This window comes from Hermetia illucens, chromosome 3 (assembly GCF_905115235.1).
Source record: "Hermetia illucens chromosome 3, iHerIll2.2.curated.20191125, whole genome shotgun sequence".
NCBI classification, from domain to species: Eukaryota; Metazoa; Arthropoda; class Insecta; order Diptera; family Stratiomyidae; genus Hermetia; species Hermetia illucens.
This window is the reverse complement of record NC_051851.1, coordinates 106,901,677-106,920,569: the sequence shown is the minus strand read 5'-3', so window position 1 is coordinate 106,920,569 and position 18,893 is coordinate 106,901,677. Positions and strand designations below refer to the sequence as shown.

At 38.7% G+C, this 18,893-nt stretch overlaps 1 protein-coding gene across 1 annotated transcript in view; it reads left to right on the top strand.

The window, feature by feature from the left end:
* The first annotated feature begins 227 nt into the window (after positions 1-227).
* The window catches only part of LOC119652963 (PH and SEC7 domain-containing protein), a 71,245-nt gene continuing 52,579 nt past the window's right edge, over positions 228-18,893 (top strand). Inside the window, 2 exon segments of the mRNA XM_038057359.1 lie at positions 228-336; positions 409-913. Of these exon segments, the coding sequence (XP_037913287.1) occupies positions 779-913 (135 nt within the window). The 5' untranslated portion in view covers positions 228-336; positions 409-778.

Here is an 18,893-nt window from a genome sequence, read left to right as displayed (position 1 = left end):
AACATAAAATATGCGCGCAAGGCGATTGTCTGCGCACAAAATCAGGGCATTGCACTTAACCTTCAAGTTTATGCAATTAGTGCATGCATTTTGCTACATTTTATGTTATGAAATTCATACAATTAAATACCACTATAACTATACACTTCATACAAGCCCCTGTAACGAACTTCGAACTTTGACAGCTCTATCACTGGGCACGCGAGCATTCATTCCGCTGTTGTGTTTAGTACTTTTCGTTGGCGCCGGTGAGCCTTGCGAGGCCCACGACAGGCGCTGTGAATGTCGTTTCCTTTGCTTGTCAGCGTTTAACTATTAAGGCTGAATTTTAAGGAGGTAATTATTTAGTAAATACTTTATGTGATTGAATATAAAGCGATTTAATGGAAAATTCTCTTTATTTCTTAGCTGATTTGACATTTCGTCGCAATGCTTGGAAGTAACAACGGGAGTTTTGATAGAAAACTGAAATAGCGACTAATAATCGCGGTTAGATGCCAACCTCAAACGGCACACTTCGCGAGGTTCACAAGACTCGTGAACTCCAAACGGCACGCAGGTAGTGTGGAACCAGTTTTCGATATCTAGTGAATGTGGAGTGTAAAATAAGTCGAGTTCTAGTACGTTTTTTTTCAATGCATATCGTCATTCAGCATATAGCCGTCGCCTACACTATGGCCTACTCCAAAAGTGCACTTTGCGTTTGAGCGTTCCAATTCGTGCCGATCGATGTCAATCAAGTAAAATAAGAAGCGTATCATAATTCGGTGCGGCCATCATGGCTGAGAAAGTGATGGTCGTTCTAAAGCGTAGTGAAAATTCGGGATTCGGTTTCTCGTTACTGGGTACGACTGGATTGCCGCATGTTATTTACGATATCGTAGAGAATTCACCGGCTGCCGACTCGGGAGAGGTAAGTTGCGAATCGGGAGAATAGGGTTCGTAGTTACAACCTCTGGTTTTTAAATGCATATTAAATTTGGTTGAATTGCTGGTAAGATCCTTGTTACAACCGGGAACTTGTGAATGATGTAATCTTATTTGGAAGGAGTGCTTGTAGTTCAGGATACTATGGGGAGTTTTGCGGAGGTACATAGATGTTATATTTGCATTGGTTCCAACGATCCATTGGCGCTTATTAGAATCTTTTCTGATGTTACCAATAGAGTTGCAGCAGGAAGTACATAGAAGTCCTTACGGTGCCAAGTGAACCACGTTGGAAAACGCCCTACCTTCATCCGTGGAGCCAGAGTGTGGAAGCCAGTGTTTTCCATTTTGTTATTATTGCAAACGTCAAATGGTCATCGCGTCGCGATGAAGTGGTTGGCTGACAGTTTGACAATTGTTTCAGATAGCTCTGATTTGAATTCGGGAACAACCTCTATTTGAAATGTGTGCACTTTTGGTTTAACGTTCACCTATTCAGATGTATACTGGAAGCATCTTGATCTAAACATGTGGCAGTTGATTGCCTAGACGTGATTAGTTTCTTAATGTCATTCATACACTGCGATACCAGAATGTATGAACGATGTAATGTTTAGTGAGTCAGTGGAATATGGCTGGGGGCTGATGGAAAGAACTGTTGACAAAATATGCATATTTATGAATTTTGACGAACTACTGTGCAAAATTCTGTTATTTTGTGAGGATTATTTCAATGTGACTTAACATTTTGTAAACCTAAAGTCCAATCTTATTTAATAATATATTACTATCTTTGAGTTTTACGCGCCACTGTTATTCATGTTTCAGTTGAAATTGCAAAAGAATCGTCTCTTGGCAGGCATTTTGCAGGAGACAAATGATATCACAGAAGAGTTTTCCCAGAATATTCAACCGGTTCAAGGCTCGAATCCCGCTCAGTACGAATCCATTTTTTTCGCTGCCTGTGAATCTCCCAAAAGCATACGTTTTATCGCCACTCAAGAAAAGACAACGTCAACATTGTAACTCTATTATTCTAGTATAATTAAAGTGCATTAACCCTTGAGTTACCACCGGGGTACCCACCGGCATACAATTTGTTAAATTATTTTCGTCCTTGGGGAAAATTGGTTAAATCCCTCTCGGATCTTCATGATTGTGCTAATTTTCCATTAAATGATGCATTAAAGCAAAGGCAAATAAAAAATTTGCACAATAAGGAACAAAACCTAGGTATTTTCTTAATTTTTAATGTTGTTGCTACTCCCTGTTAAATAATTATATGTGCAACATAAAAAAATCTTCTTTAACAAAACTTCTACTGTGATTTAATCTTGTTTTCTAGAATTGACGGTTTAATGTGTTCTCTCAAAAACATCCTTTTTGGCTTTTCTTAATGAATTTTTTTCCACACGAAATATAGTTTAATAGGAAGTGTGACCGCTTTTATTAGAAATCACTTTTCTTAACTTAGATGAGATTCGTTCTGCGGAGCGACTCTTAGATACTTAATATTTTTGAGAGCTTGTGGTTATAACACACTTCAGAAATTTTTGATTAATTTAAGTCTGGACTTTTGGCCGTGTACTCCAATACATGAATTTGATGGTGGCATTATCTTGCTGAAAACTTCAGTTATCTTCATAAATTTCTTCAGTATATTCTATAAGCACGTTGACAAATAGTTCTAGGTACATGTTGGCGTCCATATTGCATGATATAAAGCGCCCAAAATCATGACTGATCCCCTAACAAAATTGCATCAATGCCGAATCTTGCTGAAACGCCGTAAATAACACCAATACCCCCGATTACTTTCGCGGAAATCTATATTAAATGTTTTTCATCATTAAATATAATTTGAATTCTCGTCTCAAAATTTGATGTCCTTGGTTTGGTTTCAATATAGTTTTCGTTAGCCGCGAAGCATATTGGACGTTCCGATTTTGATGCAATATTTGGCAAATCCTAGTCAAATTAAGGGTCGATGCTACCTTAGATGACATTGTATTTTTATTTACGGATGATATCGAATAACCCGCCTATCTCTATCTTCAATCGACGACTTTCTGCCACTTCGCTTTATAACACTAATTATCTGGATCTTCTAGAAAGACCATAACAGTATTTTGAAAACGTCTAAGTTTTGCTGCAATTTCACTAACTTTTCCACCATTCTCTTTGAATTCTGTGATCAATCCACGTTCCTCTTCTGATAGATTTTTATCGGAAAATGAAAATTATATGAAAGCTTCAAACCCAGTCGAAAAACTCGTTTTTGTTTCAATATGATATTAAACAAACTGTTTGAAGAAATAACGGAACTTGTCACGCAACAGTCACAATGCAACTCAAATCATTTTCACATATAATTCTTCTATGGGAATAGTCAATATTTACATTTCAATTAGCTAACTGTACACATAACGGTTATTGCTCGAATGACTTTTTGCTTAACAGAGAAGATCATGTCCCAAAAAACAACTGCAGCAAATAAAAAAATAACAAAATACACAAATATGGGAAAAAGGAACAAGAATAAGTTCTGCGCATATACATATTTATTCAATATGGTGTATATAGCTTGTTACCGTTACTGCCGAAATGTAAGGTTACATTAAAGGAACATATCCCTCCTTTTTACTAAAAACTAATTGATTACTTCAAAAGTCGAAATTAACAGACACTTAACCCAGTGACAACACATGTGGGAATATAGGCATAAAAGTCATTTCTGACTAAATGAAAACAAATATCTTTCAGTTTTAATTTATATTTCCAAATATCTTTTAAAAACCTCAAGGAGTGGTGTTGCAAATTCGGTATCTGAACTCAGACTAAAAATAAGAAACAACATCTAAGTATAATAAATGTGCAGATGTGCTATAGTCTCTGAAACATAAACATTCCCTTTTTTCCACATTTATTATGTACATATGACCAATGTACATCTGTTCAAATAGAAAAGGAACTTTTAGTCGTTATCTTTTCTGAGAAAAGGTTTTCAATGGTGCAGAGATAAAAATGATCTCTTTTCAAAGGAAAGGTTTATTACGGTACATAAATAGAAATGATTAAGTTTAATTACATAACTCATGTTTATATTCAAGAGAGAGAGATTTTTGCACATAAGGAGTATTGGCCAATTGCCATATTTTCTTCCTCGTCTTGTGAGAATTCGATTCTTAAACCATTATAGTTAATAAATGAGCGGTCCAAATGTGTTTTTTTCGACGGATTTGTAAATTGGACAGGTGAAGCTACTATTTAGGCGTAAAAACATAGCTATTTTCTAACGAGGGGAATCCATTGGTACAAAATACCAAAACATCACTTAAACTACTGTAGGTGTAGGCTTTCAGAACAGACTAGGTGTTAGCACTTTAATTAGAACATTACTTTTAGTTAGTATTGTTGGCACTTGAACTAAAACACTTATAAAAGGAGGAGTTGCTAGCGTAATCAAAAATTAAATTCTTTAATTTTCCATATCACTCTGCAATTCTAATCTCCAAGTTCAAGGATTGATAACATTGAAAAACTTGCAACGTATGTAAAAAGTAATCAAAGAAAGGAAACTAAGTAGCAAAGTGCAAAATACTCGCATGAAGGATTGATATTAAACTCTTTTACAAAAAAATGGAAGTAATGAAATTACTTATGCAAAGGATTGAGATAATGATATTCGCAAATTTATATAGGAACGAAGTAATTAACATTATGCAAATTACTTGCGGAAAAAAAAGGATGATAAGTTGTAGTTTACTTGAATAGAACTTATATGCTACATGTCCTGCCGCCTCGATAGCCAGTTCACCCTGCTGTGGAAACTGTAAAATCCTTATCAGTATGTCGTCACCTGGGTTGTGGCTTCGAGATAACCGCAGGTGATATAACTGTAACGCCTTACGCTATAGCCGATTTGATTTGCAAGTTGCTCTTGTAATGCTGTGAGCTCCTTTAATTGGGTAGCATAACGTTTACTGTCGAAGCTTTCTAGTAGCGGGTGCAATCGTGATGGTTTATTAATTACAGATGGCATGACAAAACCGGAATAGGGCGATCAGTTAATACTCTTAGTGGTGTCGTGTACTTCGATAGTGTATCATGATGCAATTACCGCATTACCAAGCATCGTCGTACCACGTTGTAATATAACATCACCTAGCATTACCGCATTTGATTTTTTAATATAACATTACTTAACAACCCGCGTCGGGGCCGTCGACGCTGCGTATTAGGCTCGCTTTGGACTAGAAAGTAATTTCAGGTGTATGTGGTTAAGGGGATGCAGATTCTGGACTTTAGGTAATTGATTTGTAATGTTACAGTTTGAAATGAATGTCGGCTGTTGATTGATGTGTGTATGTCGTTGGTCTACGTATCATTTCCTAGTACAAGCGACCGAGACGACTATCGAGTGCTGATGTCGACTATCGGCTGTATCTGTTCTCTTAGCTGGCTTTTATATGAAAAGGTGATTTCGATTTTGTAAGAAAATTTTAATTCAAATTAATAATAAATTTATTTTGAAATTAATTTCAAGAGCGGGGAATGCACGTTTCCTAGATCCTACTTTAGACGGTCTTCCTGAGTTTCTCTATCTATGAAAAAACTTTTGTCAGGACCAAACCTATTATGTGGTTCCCCACGGATGATCTTATGTGTTGCCTAGTTTGGCGTTTGGCTAATTCTGCCTTCTTAAGGTGCTCTCTGACACGGGCATGAACCAACCTTTTTGTCTAGCCAATGTACGTTTTGGGACAGTTATTGCACTCCATCCGGTATATCCTACTCTTTTCTTTTTGTTGTTTTAGTCCTTCTCTACAGTTAACCGGTACTTAGGCGTATATTCCATGCTGGAGTCAACTACCTCGATGTTATTTTTAGTCAAATTCAATGGTACCTCGTAGAAAAATTCCTTGGAGTAGGTGTTACCTATCCTGCTTTTACATTTTTCTTGTTCCTACACGGTTGTGTAGTTGTTTCTCGATAATCTTGTTTGCCTTTATTTTTTTTGTAAATCAAAACCTTATTAAAATCGGTTTACTGTCGTGTCTGTCACACGCATTCTTTTCGGAAATGGTTATAGCCATTGACATCAAATTTGGTGGAAAGGGGGAGGTCCGCATAGATGCAATAGGAGGAGGGTGTAATTTTTTTTTTTCACTAAATATAGTCACGTGGGGTATCAAATGAAAGTTTTCGGTTAACATTTTTCGAAGCTGTTGTTGGTTGTCATTTGCCTAGGGTATGGATACGGATACGGTATGCGTACTTGCTATAATTAAAGATAGCGAAATGGAGATAGATCTACAACATCATGACGGTAGGCGAAGGAGGAGAAATCCCGCTTCATAAACTCAAGGTAATTTATAACAACGATCTAATAGAATTTGATATCTTTAGGAAAAATAGTTCGACACAAAGGACTATCATAAGTACATGGAACATCTTATATCAAAACAAGGCGGCCGCATATCATTCAATGATATACTGTCTCCTTACAATACCCTAACCGATGAAAGATTCAACAAATAAAAAAACGGGTATGAATTACAACGACCGAAATCGCAGTTGTAGGTTTAAACAAATACGATTTCGGTCGTTGTAATTCATACCCTTGGCGGGTTTTGAATTGCATATAAACGAGTCAATTGCCACCTGCTGCCGCTTTCGGTCACGCTGCTCCGCAGGGTAGAGGCGCTGAGGCAGCGTCTGATGAGATCGCCTCTGCCCTGCGATCAAAACCGCATAGCCAATATTTAAAAATTTTTAAAAGTATTTCTATGTTCCACGCTTTTCATATAAGTTCATTTTATAGATATGATAATGACGTCATACACATCCTAGAATGCAATAAATTTACATGAAATGCAATAATTTGACTTTCAATAACTTTGTTAATAATAGTTGGATTGGGTTCAAATTTTCCAGAATTAAGTCCTATATTATCAGCTACACTGTTGCCAGATTTTATACTAGGATGAACTTAAGGGGGGTTTCGGGTAAATCTCTAAAACACGGTAATATACTATTATTAACTTCATTTGTGCAGATATCGGAACGACATGTGTTGTGAGGCCTAGATTTCGTATAGATTCATCACTGATTTTGAATATAATAACATCTTGGTCTTTACATTCATAACCCGCTGATGAAGGTAGCATGTAGCTACCGAAATGCGCATATTGGATAATAAATAACTCACTGACTTAAAGGAATAATTTTCCTTTTTTGTTTAAAGATAATAAAGACAGTGTCCGGATATGGGCTACTCTAATCCTGTAGTGTATCGTTACGGTCTTGAATGTAGTGTTCTAACACACTTCAAGGCACTGATTGTTGCACCAACGATTATTATTATTATTGAAGACAGTGCAAACAAGCCAGGCATATAAACTCGAGATTGGACATTATATAGGAACCATTTTAGTGCCAAGAAAGTAGTGTAATAAAGATTGTTGTCGTACTGGAAAACAAAGGATTATTCTATGCCTAAGCTGGAGTTTTGTAACAAATGATAGCACAGCACATTAGGATATACTGGCTTTTCATGTTCTAGTCAGTAATTACCAATCTATTAAGTCAGCCACCATTCAACCGGTTCCACCACGAAGTTGGATGGTTGCATATATGTCGTGAGTTTTAGCTCACCAGTATAACCTAAACAGGTTGTAATTACTTTTATTAGACCACAGAACTGCATATCAAAAGTCGTAAGTTTTTCATAGCACGCTGCCTTTTCTGTTATTTTTGCAGATAAACGGGCAGCTATTAAACTTCGCTAACCAACAATAATCGGGTAACTGAACCTGTTCGCCCATGCATGTCGCAACATCTACTTCTAATGTCGTTGCGCTTTTGAATAGATTTGTATGTGAATTGTGAATGATGTCGCGTTGTTTTCGAACTATCAGTTTCCGCAGTGGGTCGTCCTACTTAGTGTGTTATTTTAGACCTTTTATGACATGGTGAACAAAGGAAGTACGACTGGCAGCATAACGTTATCAGTTCAACTATTTGATAATTTTATCTTTCACCAAAACGTGATATTGCCAAATATTAGCTTCCTCGCGATTTCTCTTGGAAAGAACCTATTTAACTAAGATAATACTGGAAAATGCGAAAAAGGTACTAAATTTAATACTTTTGGTACTAAAAAGTCAACACTATTCGTAACAGTATCCAAACTTTATAATAATGTTTTCAGAATACCACAGATACCGGGCCTAATGTAATTTGTTTTCTTTCCTTAGGTACCACTTGCTCTTCGGTTTCGCGGGCTTCTTGAACTTTGTTGGTGCTAAAATATTCATGTGTGCGTAGCGGTGCTGGTTTGTGTTTTGGTCGTTTCCAAACTTCCGTTGATATTTGAACGTCTGTAATCTGGGCTTCCCCTTCATCGCCTTTGTATGTCCCGATGATTTGTCCAACAGGTTATTGAGTAACTACCGTCGTACCATGTTTAAAGTTCGCTGATTGCTCCTTCCTCTTTACCGATACTAAAGTTCATTCAAATAGTCACGAGACTATCTCTTCCAAAACACAGCTTGAGATGCCTTTCCAATTTCCACCTCGTCAGTAAACTTGCCTTCAGTGGGAGGACTGCACGTTGGTTTGAGCTGTTAAAAGTTCGTCAATGTATCAGTAGACGTTCGCGATGTCGGTCTGGAATTTAAGGTGGTTTCGATTTCCATCATAACTGCTTACGGCTCTTCATAAGTGACCGATGCAATTACTGCTGTCTTGAATATAATAATAGATATTTCGCTTGCCGCTTCCCATATCTGAGTGTAATTACCCAATATTTCTAGCGATTAAATTATTTGAAATAATAAAAACTTGTTTTTCCTATTCCCTAGTGTTAACTTATTGATCTTGCAAATACCGATATTTTGGGAAGCATTTGTTCCCTTTATCAGTGCTAACAAGTCCAAATTTGAATGAGTGATAGCTGATCGACAATTAATAACATAAGCATCTAGACTTGTTAGTACTGATGAAGGGAACAAGTGGTTCCCGAAAAATCGGTATTTGCAAGACCAATAAATTAACACTACCGAATAGGAAAACAAGTTTTTATTATTTCAAACGCTTCCCATATTCTTCCAAAGTGAGGAGTTCTAGGGGGAATAATATAGAGAAACGTGCAAAAGGGTCTAGCTATAAGGGAAAAGCTGCTATCCTCATTATTCATTAATACATACAGTCCAGGGAAGTTTCGGGAATGAAAAAAAAACCAATTTCAGAAAATCGGAAAGAAATACATTTGACTATTTCCAAAATCAAGTATAGAGTAGCGTGCGCAATAGATAAACTGCACATCTAGTCATCATTTCAATATACATAAGATAAAACCAACGTACTAACTATTACACATCAAACACACACACACGCACAAAAAATGCCGGCCGATTCTTCTGTCTACACTACACGGCTATCAAGAATATCTACCAAACATGCAAAAATGTCGAAAATTTGGTCCCCTTCCCACCCCCGGTTTCTTCTCAATACTTATTTTAATAAGTCTCTTTGAGTCCCCTGAAGGGAGTCCATGTTAAATTTCTTATATATTAACCGAATTCCATTCTTACATTTGCTAATTATATTCAAATCAAATCAGAATATGACATCATCATCAATCTCAGCCACATATACGTAAGCTAAGGAATGCAGTGTCTTTGCTCAGCTTCATGTCTAAAATACGTATATAGATAATAATAAAAACTCGCAACTATTAAGAACTTTTCGAGAATAAATATAACGTTTTTCCACAATCTTGCAATATACGAGTGCATGCATTAATTAGAAATTGCAAAAGAATATATGAAAATTCACACAAAATGGCGGCCGAGTCTTCTTTCTACACTAAGATAAGAAATCAATGAAATTCTTCTTGCTTCTAATGCAATTGGAATTGCAAAAAACGTGCAAATGTAGCACGGTGGTGGCTTCGTTCTCGATGCCGGCTATCAAGAATATCTACCGTACATGCAAAATTGCAAAATTGTCGAAAATGTTTGCAGTCCAATAGGTCGAAAGTTTTTGCAGTTCAATAGATCGCTTTATAGCCCCAATAAATATCTCTATTGCCAGATCACTTGCTATTTGCAAATGGATGGCCTTTGTTTTAAAGCAAACGAATACTACAACATAGGTCTTGTTATTTCTTCTCTACGTATTGTGTAGTGTTTCCATAAAAGACCACCAAGTGAACGGGCTGGTTCTACTTTGGTGTGAGGTAGGTTTCCCATTTGAGTCTGCACCTTCGGTCTGGATTTGCAACACCTTGTACAATGTTAGACATCTTCTCTAACCATGGATTTAGCTGGATTGGTCAAAATCGTTGCCGGGTTATTGAAAGCAATGTATATGATTCATTGTGTAAGTTATTATCACAGAACCCCCGCATAAAGCTCTATTCATACTTAATAGCAGCGATCGCGCCCGGTACAGAGCGTGTCAGTCACAGCACAGACGAAGGTATTCATACTACCTAGCAGGTAACGTTTCCGACCCAGAACGTGTCAGACATAAAAGCGTTTTCCCACACATTCACTATTCTAGTTATGAATTGCCAGAATGCCTGACGAGCACCGAAACTTGCTACAGGTGGCATTTTGCTCCATTTTTGCTTAATGCAATACCCGCCAAAAGCGCCATGTTTACAGCTAGACTAATTTCAGCTAATTCAACTACTTTTTATTTAGGAATGCGCGGTCTTGAGCTCAACATCTACTGAAGAACGGAACGTGTGTCTATCCTAACTAGTGTGGAGGGGTCCATAGAAATGAGAACTGGCCATATGCGTTTATTACCGTGCAAGAAAAATGATAGAAAAAATATAAGTTGCATAGTGCCAGACTGATACAATATCTCCTCCATTATTCAATAAGTAATAATTCCTGGATTTTCGCCACTCTGTTGGCAATCAAGATTCGGAAAGACGATGATGAGAAATTTATCCCCGATAAAACTATCTCACTATAAGTTCATCGTGTATTGGTTTGTCCTTGTAATGTAAATCGGTTTTAATTCTGTCTGTTATTGTACACTTAAGACCGCAGTACATAATTCCAATCGTAGCATTATTTATTTTTTAACTGGAGCTACTCAACATTTTTCACAAAGTACGATGACCTTCCCTTCAAACATTGTGAATCGAATGGAAACTGGTGCCCCATAAGTCTTCTCAGAGGCATCAGCGAATGAATATGGTTTTCTATCATCTATCAAATCCTTAAGTGTGTCCAGATTATTTCGAACTGTTGTATGTAATTTAGGTGAGAGTGTCGTGCAAGTTATTTTTGATGCCACAATTGCTGGACAAATATATTTGCTGTGATAGCGATCGGTGAAAGTATTCCAAGAGAATTAAATATTCGCAGCAAGTCGGAATTAACTGAATCAATTTAATTTCTGTTACATGCAATTTATTCGAAAACGGCTACGAAATTTGGTGAGGATATGTGATCTTTGAATCCCTTTACATATAGCAAGTGGCACCATTTTGTCTTGAGTTTAAGGGGGCGCTCCATGCATGTGAAAGGTGAGTGTAATTTTTTTTTTACAGAATATGGTCACATAGGATATCAGATGAAAGGGCTTGATTGATACTTTTACTCGGAACTAGTCTTTTGTTGACATATCTAATCGAAAAATTTAAAAAAAATCACAATGGTGCACACATACAAAATTTAGGCTTCAAAATACATACCATTCTGATACCTGCTCAAATAAAGTTAATAATAGCATAATACCATATTTTTGAAACTTACCCGAAAACCCCTCTAAATTCATCTTAGAAGTATCTAAATTTGGTGCCATTATAAATGATAATATCGTTATTATTATTCTATTAAGGGGGGTCGTACCGCGTCCTTAAAAAAATTTTACTGGTTATATTATAGTTTACCTATTAACCATAGTATCTCGTGCAAATCTATAACCGTTAGGAATTTTAGTATATTCCCTACTTCCAAATCTTTCAATTTCGCATCTGCTATTAAGTGTTCTCCCGAATCCAGATCAGGCATTTGATATAGCCAAATGGCGAATCCGATCACGACGAGTCGACCCCGCTTGGGAACGGGACAAAGGCTGAAGAAAAAGAAAACGATTAAGTGTTTTTCTAGATGCCTCGACCTACTTTGCACAAGTGCCGGAGACTGTCCCAGAATCTGTATAGAGGTTTCATCACACTACGCACAGAATCTGCAGGCACAATCCGTAGATATTCCTAGCTTCCCTAGGTGGTAGTTTAGCCGGCAGTGACCAGTGAGAATTCCCACTATGATTCGGAGGTTCTTCTTGGTGAGGTTTAAGCAATCCTTTGTGTGCGGTCTTGAATGAAGTGCTCTAACACACTTCAAGGCCCTGATCCAGTATGGATTGTTGCGCCAACGATTATTATTATTATTATTTGTGTGCTTGGGTTCGTATCCCCCAATAAGCACCCTGGACCGCTCCATTCCTGGTGGGCTCGCCTAGTATAGTTCCCTCAACCGTTCCTCTTCATTTTTTAGTAATAGCCGGAAACCCGTTTCCGATTCCAAAGAAGAGTTCTGGCCCCTGTAAAGGTTTCCCTGCTCCCTTCTTAGCTAGCTCATCCGCTGCCTGAATGCCTTCCAACCCAACATGACTTGGAACCCAGAGTATCCAGACCTTGTTGAGCGAACCGAGCGTATTCAGTCTCTCAAGACATTCCCATACCAGTTTAGAGTTCATCTGGTTGGACCTAAGTGCCTTGAACACTGCTTGGCTGTCGGTAAGAATAGCAAAGTTCTGCCCCCTGTAGTTCCTTTGGAGATTGGAGAGGCACATCTGTCTATGGCGTATATCTCCGCCTGAAATATGCTAGTGTGCTTACCCATTGGTTCCAAGTACATTTTCCTTGGACCAATGAGCTCATTGCCCCATTGATACACACGCAAGCCAGCCTGGAGTTTGTGTAACTCCCTGGCTTGTGTGCTGAGTTCAGTTCTTTCTGTTTAGATTATCGCCCCATAGGTAGTCATTGGCCTTACTATTGCAGTGTATATCCAAAGTAGTATCTTCGGGCTGGAATCCGACTTTTTTCCTGCTATCGACCTATAAGTCATCAGAGTCTTCGTAGCTTTCCGAAAGTGTTTCCGACCTGCGCCTTCCAGAGTAATTTTTGATCTGGCGTAATTTCCAAATATTTGATTTCTGTTTCTCGTTTCACCTCCATGTCATGTAGGGGATTACGCTTTAGAACGTTAGTTCTAATATAGTTATCTGTGACCTTCTCCACCGTTTTGAGTACGAACGATGTTAGGCAAATTGGTCTGAAAGATTTACAGTGGAAAGGATCCTTTTTACCCGCTTTCGGAATAAAGACTACTTTTGCCCGTCTCCATGCCCGTGGTACATATTCTAAGGCTATGATGGCCCTTACCACCCTCAGAAGAGACTCTAAGATGATTTCTAGGCCTCTTTGGATTAGTGCTGGAAAAATGCCATCTACTCCGGGTGATGTCTATTTTGTCAGTTTTTAGTTCTCCTTTCTTCCCCTTTTATTCCTTGTTGGGGTGTCAGGAAGAATGTTTTCGCCTGCCGCGGGGATAGGACCCGGGGAAATGAGTTCTGAAAAGCAAGTGTACTTTGTCCTCATTCTCGGTAAATGTCTTCCTTCTTCAGACAGAAGATATTGCACTGTCTTTGGCTACAGCCTTGTAAAGCCTGGTTGCTCCTGTGATTTGTTCGATCTCTTCAAAGAATTCCCTGAAGCTTTTTTGTTTTGCTTCCCTGATCGCGTTGTTATGTGCAGTCAGTGCATTTTTGTACTTCGGCCAGTCCCCGGTTTGTTTTACTCGGTTGAAGAGTTTTCATACCTCTGTTCTTATTCTGGCTAGGTTTCTGTTCCACAATGGTATATCCCTTGATGACTTAGCTATTTTAACCGGACAGCTGGCCTCATATGCGTCAATGACGACTGTGTTGAGGTTTTCCACTACTGTTTTTAGTTCCAGTTCGCTCCTGATGTCACCATCCCCTTGAAGCCCAGCCATATTGTTGCTTATGTGCGTTGCATAGGAATCCCAATCCGTTCCGTTGGAATCCCTTATTATTATTTTTTATTTCAGAGTTGTCCTCAATATCGAATCTGATTATTCTGTGATCAGACATAGAGGACTCAACCTGGCTAGCCCGTTCATTAGAGTTTTTCTAGAGTTATGTCTAGTACCTCCTGTCTAGTGCTGGTCACAAATATTGGAGTGTTCCCTACGTTATATATTTCTAACTTATTGCTAAGGATAAATTCAAGAAGGTACCCACCTCTTCGAATGGTGTCGCTGCTTCCCTAGACTTCGTGATGGACGTTGGCATCGCAACCGAGGAGAAGTGGTAAAGCCCTCTTCTCACAGTACTTCATCAGTTTAGCGACTTGTTTCAATGGAACACGGATGTCATCTCTTGGGAAGTATCGCGATGCCACGACTGCCTCTCGGCTTCCAGTAAGACTTAGAAGGTCCCCGGTCAAGAACTCTGAAAGACATATATATTTTAAATTACATTTAAGAATTATGCAAGCTCTTGGTTTTTCACAAGAGGATCCCAAACTAACTGCATGCTTCCTCCTTGCAGACCACGAATATGCCCCTGGTACACCCAGGGCTCCTGAGCCAGCGCTATTCCAATATTCTCCTTGGAACTCGCCCTTGCAATTACCGCAGATGCAGCTGTCGCATTTATCTAGGCTATCTTAGTGCTAGCTTGATTTCGTTATTGTTTGGAGTTCTTCTCCACTGTCTGTGTCACCTCGCTGTTGACCTTAAGCCCTAGAAGTCTGGAGATCCTCATTCTGAGCGATTAGATGGTCCATAAGATCTTCTGTCTCTATAGTTGCGGTTTTCGGGAGAGAAATTGTCACCATGTGTGCTCCTGGTATATCATCCCCAGCACATGTTGACAGTTCTGCTCCTTTCCAGCTTGGCAATGTAGGAACCATAGTACTAAGCCACCCTGCAGTGTTTTTCGTCGCGCAGTCCACCAATATATGACCTGGTCGAAGGCATATCCGGGTGAACATGAGTTTCGCAGTCCATCCCTTGCACATCTGCCTGGCGACAAAGTCTTTGATAGTTTCCAGCTCCACATGGGCATTTGCTCGGGAAACATTTTTGGGAGTATAGCCAGTCGAATGCCCTTGACCGCACTAGCATAGCTAATGGCTGGCTTCCTGATTCGTGCCTTCATCCCTGACCTGTTCGGGTTTCCTCCCCTTTTCAATTCAGGTTTGGATTTGTTGGGAGCATTCTCTTCATGCGTGCTGATCTCCACTGCGCCCAGCTTTCTTGGCTCAAAAGTCACACTTCGCCCTAGAGGAGACACAGCTTACCCTCAAAGAGAGAGAGATAGGTTGGCCCCTGGGAGCTATATTCCGCGTCAGTGTATCCTGCAGTGCACTGGTTGCTCCCTGGTAATATAATACACAATTTCGAAAAGTTTGAAGCAAATCTAACTATTATTGAAAGGTCAAAATTTTGTATTTCACGTGAATTTATCGCATATAAGATGTCATCATCATATGAAGTGAACCCATATAAATGGCGAAGTTGGATATATCAAAGAATATTTTGAATTTTTAACTATGTACGAATGGGCAAACTTGCATAGAAAATTTCTCACACGAGCTGAACATAAAACCTTTATACGCGAAGCGTCCAGCTGTCAGTCCTAGATTCTTACGGAAGTTTAATTGTCGATGTGATTCACGGGAAAAATACTGTTAAGCAGCCGTAAGTGATTCGCCCACCATTTCTGCAATTTGAACCCAGCTGATTCTTGTACTGTAGATATTTGTCGTTTTATTTCCATGGCCGTTGGTATAAAGTAAGTTTCAGTCAAACAGTTGTTGTCTACATAGAAACTCCCTCGAAACGCTTCTACCGCGAGCGGGAATTTTGGAACATTTTTCCTAGCCAGCTATTTTAAGTATTTAGTAGCTAAATAGGGTGCCGCTCGAGTGAAGTATGAGGCGGTGTTCAGTTGATTATATTTTAGATATCATCCCTCCAAATGATAAGTTTATACATTCTGGCCTTTGGATGTATTAGTATCTGCCTAGGCAAACGGAAACGAAGAAGAATAATGAACAATCCACTATGAACGATCGGCCCATTGGATATAATATGATTTAGCGAAAATCGAGCCGACGTTTTTGCTGGGGCATCAAATACTACTGCAATCAGGTTTCCGTATACAATGGTGAGGAATGAAATAGTGTGCTGATAACAATTGTTATGATCGATCCCTGACATGACCTAACGATTCGTACTATTTCATTAATTGGACATAATAATAATCGTTGGCGCAACAATCCATAATGGATCAGGGCCTTGAAGTGTGTTGGAGCACTGCATTCAAGACCGTAACGGTACACTACAGTACACTGTAGGAGACAATGTGGTCAGTATTGCGCTCGCCCGAGATTATTACCCTGATTTGACTCAGGTACTCATTCACAGCTGAGTCGACTGGTATCCGACGTCAAATCACGATACAAATCCCACTGCAACCAATGAGATTTGAACCGCGACCTTTCGTATGACGGCCTTGTGCTCTAACCACTTAGCTATCCGGACATACTGTACCTTTATCGTAATACTTTTGGCCAATCGTCTTTCAAGTGTTAAAATTTTATTGAGTGTGATCTGTTTTGAATCACTCAGAGTGGATAGATTATCAATTCTTCTTGTGGTGTATTGAGTGAAATGAGCTTCGCATCATTTTCCCGCAACTGTTAAAGCAGGTTGAGTATAATTAATTTCATCAAGTTTCCAAAAACATTCGATGAGAACTCCACGCGTTGCATGGCTTGTTTCCCTTTATTTGGCTTTACCAGCAATCATCCAGCCGAACACAGTGTTTTGAAGGATCGACAAGTTGTTGGATAGCTTAATCTGGCCGTTGTCATTTTAATTTTTGAACAAAGTTGTCATAAAGGAACTACTTTTATTACTGCCATTTTCCTCAATTTGTTGGGCAGAAAAAAAACGGAAACGGAAAAAAAAATTTTTTCCAAATTATGGTTCATTTATTGGAAAAAACGTGCTCAAAGTAATTTTCTTAGTTTATTGTTGATTTATTATGTTATCAGAAAACAATTACTTGAGAAATTGAAGCCCTTTATCTTTAGAGTGGTACAAAAAGGCTCTAGTCAGAGTAGTTGCTAAGAAACTCAGCATCTTGCAGTCCGATTCCACAACACGCATATGAATTTCAGTCCGTAAAGATAAGGAGTAGTTTAGTCCCTAATGGATAGCTAAATGTTCTTTCTTGATAATGGGTTTGTTTAGATCGTGTTTAGCTAATGATTTGCTTGCGGTAGGAATAGGTCATGACAAATTTCCCGTTTAAATAATGTAGCACGGTAGCGTGCTTACCGAGCTGGGATAAATAGTTCATTGGAATTTGGATATTGAAGAATTGGTGGTTCTACCAGTTTAGTTTTTTTAAAGATTCGTTTCACACAAAACCTTATTAAAATCGATTCAATGTCTGTCTGTCTGTCACACTCGATTTACTCGGAAACGGCTGAATCGATTGGCGCAAAATTTGGTGAGAACATGTGGTCTGTGTGCCCCTTTACATGCAGCGAGTGGCGTCATTTTGTGTTAAGTTTGAAGGGGGGCTCCCCATACATGCGGAAGGGGTGTGTGCATTTTTTCACAGGATATAGTCTGCTCTTATTTCAGATATTGGGTAAAACATAGGGGAGCTAGGGTTCAAAATGTGTGCTCCAAAAAATGAAACAGGTCTCGTTCTCAGAATGTATCCAACCAAAAAATCGGAAAAAATCAGTGATGCATCTATATGAAATCTACACCTCAAATTACATTCTGTTCCGATATCTGCACAAATAAAGTTAATAATAGTATATTACTATGTTTTAGAAATTTACCGGAAAATCCCACTTAAGTTCACCGCAGAAAATGGCAGCAGTATACGCGATAATATAGGACATCTGAAAAGTTTGATGGCAATCCAACTATTATTAGCAAAGTTATAGAAGGTCAAAGTTTCGCATTTCAAGTAAATTTATTGCACCCTAAGACGTGCATGACGTCATCATCATATAAAATGAATTTATATTATTTAGTTATTTGCACATCAGTGTCAATTACTCGGGGGAGACATGTGCGAGTAGTAACCAATATAATAGGCATGTGTGTACCTGGTTATCAGTGGTTTTCAATTTACTTACGCGCTTTTGTGCACAGAGTAAAGTGGAAATGCGTGAAGATGCGTTAGATCAATTATCAAAGCGGTAATAGACAATGTTTATTTAGAATGAACACAGTATTTATGTCGTTGATATGTATGTATATATGTGTGTATTAGAGTTTAGAAAAATATTGCGGAACACAAAACCTTTTACCTGAAGCGCCGTATAGATTGTGTTCTATCACATAGGGTATCCTCATATTTGCCCCTACAGATTAAAGCATGTCCTCAGCGTAACCCTGGACTTGTATTCCAGTGTTTTTTCTCCAAGTGTTCATCCAATACCACACTCGACATTGAGTAGTATTCATGAGAATAGAATTTGCGCTTATTGGCACTTCTATTTGTCTACTCTCCTGTGCGAATTAGGGTATCTTGTATTTCTATGTGCGATGTTACCGAAGGCTCCTTCGATGTCCAAAAACGTACACTGTGCATCCCGTAAAACATCTGTTAGCGGATACAGGTCAGTCTCGGTCGACCATACTGCTCAGTGAGCGTGTTGACATTGATGTAGGGATTACGCCTTAGAACGTTAGTTCTAATATAGTTGTCTATGACCTTCTGCATGGTTTTACCCGCTTTTCGAATAAAGACCACTTTTGCCCGCCTCCATTCCCTTGGTATATATCCTAAGGCTACGCTGCCCCTTATCACCCTAAAAAGGCATTTTAAGATGACTTCTTAGCTTTTCTGGAGTAGGGCTGGGAAAA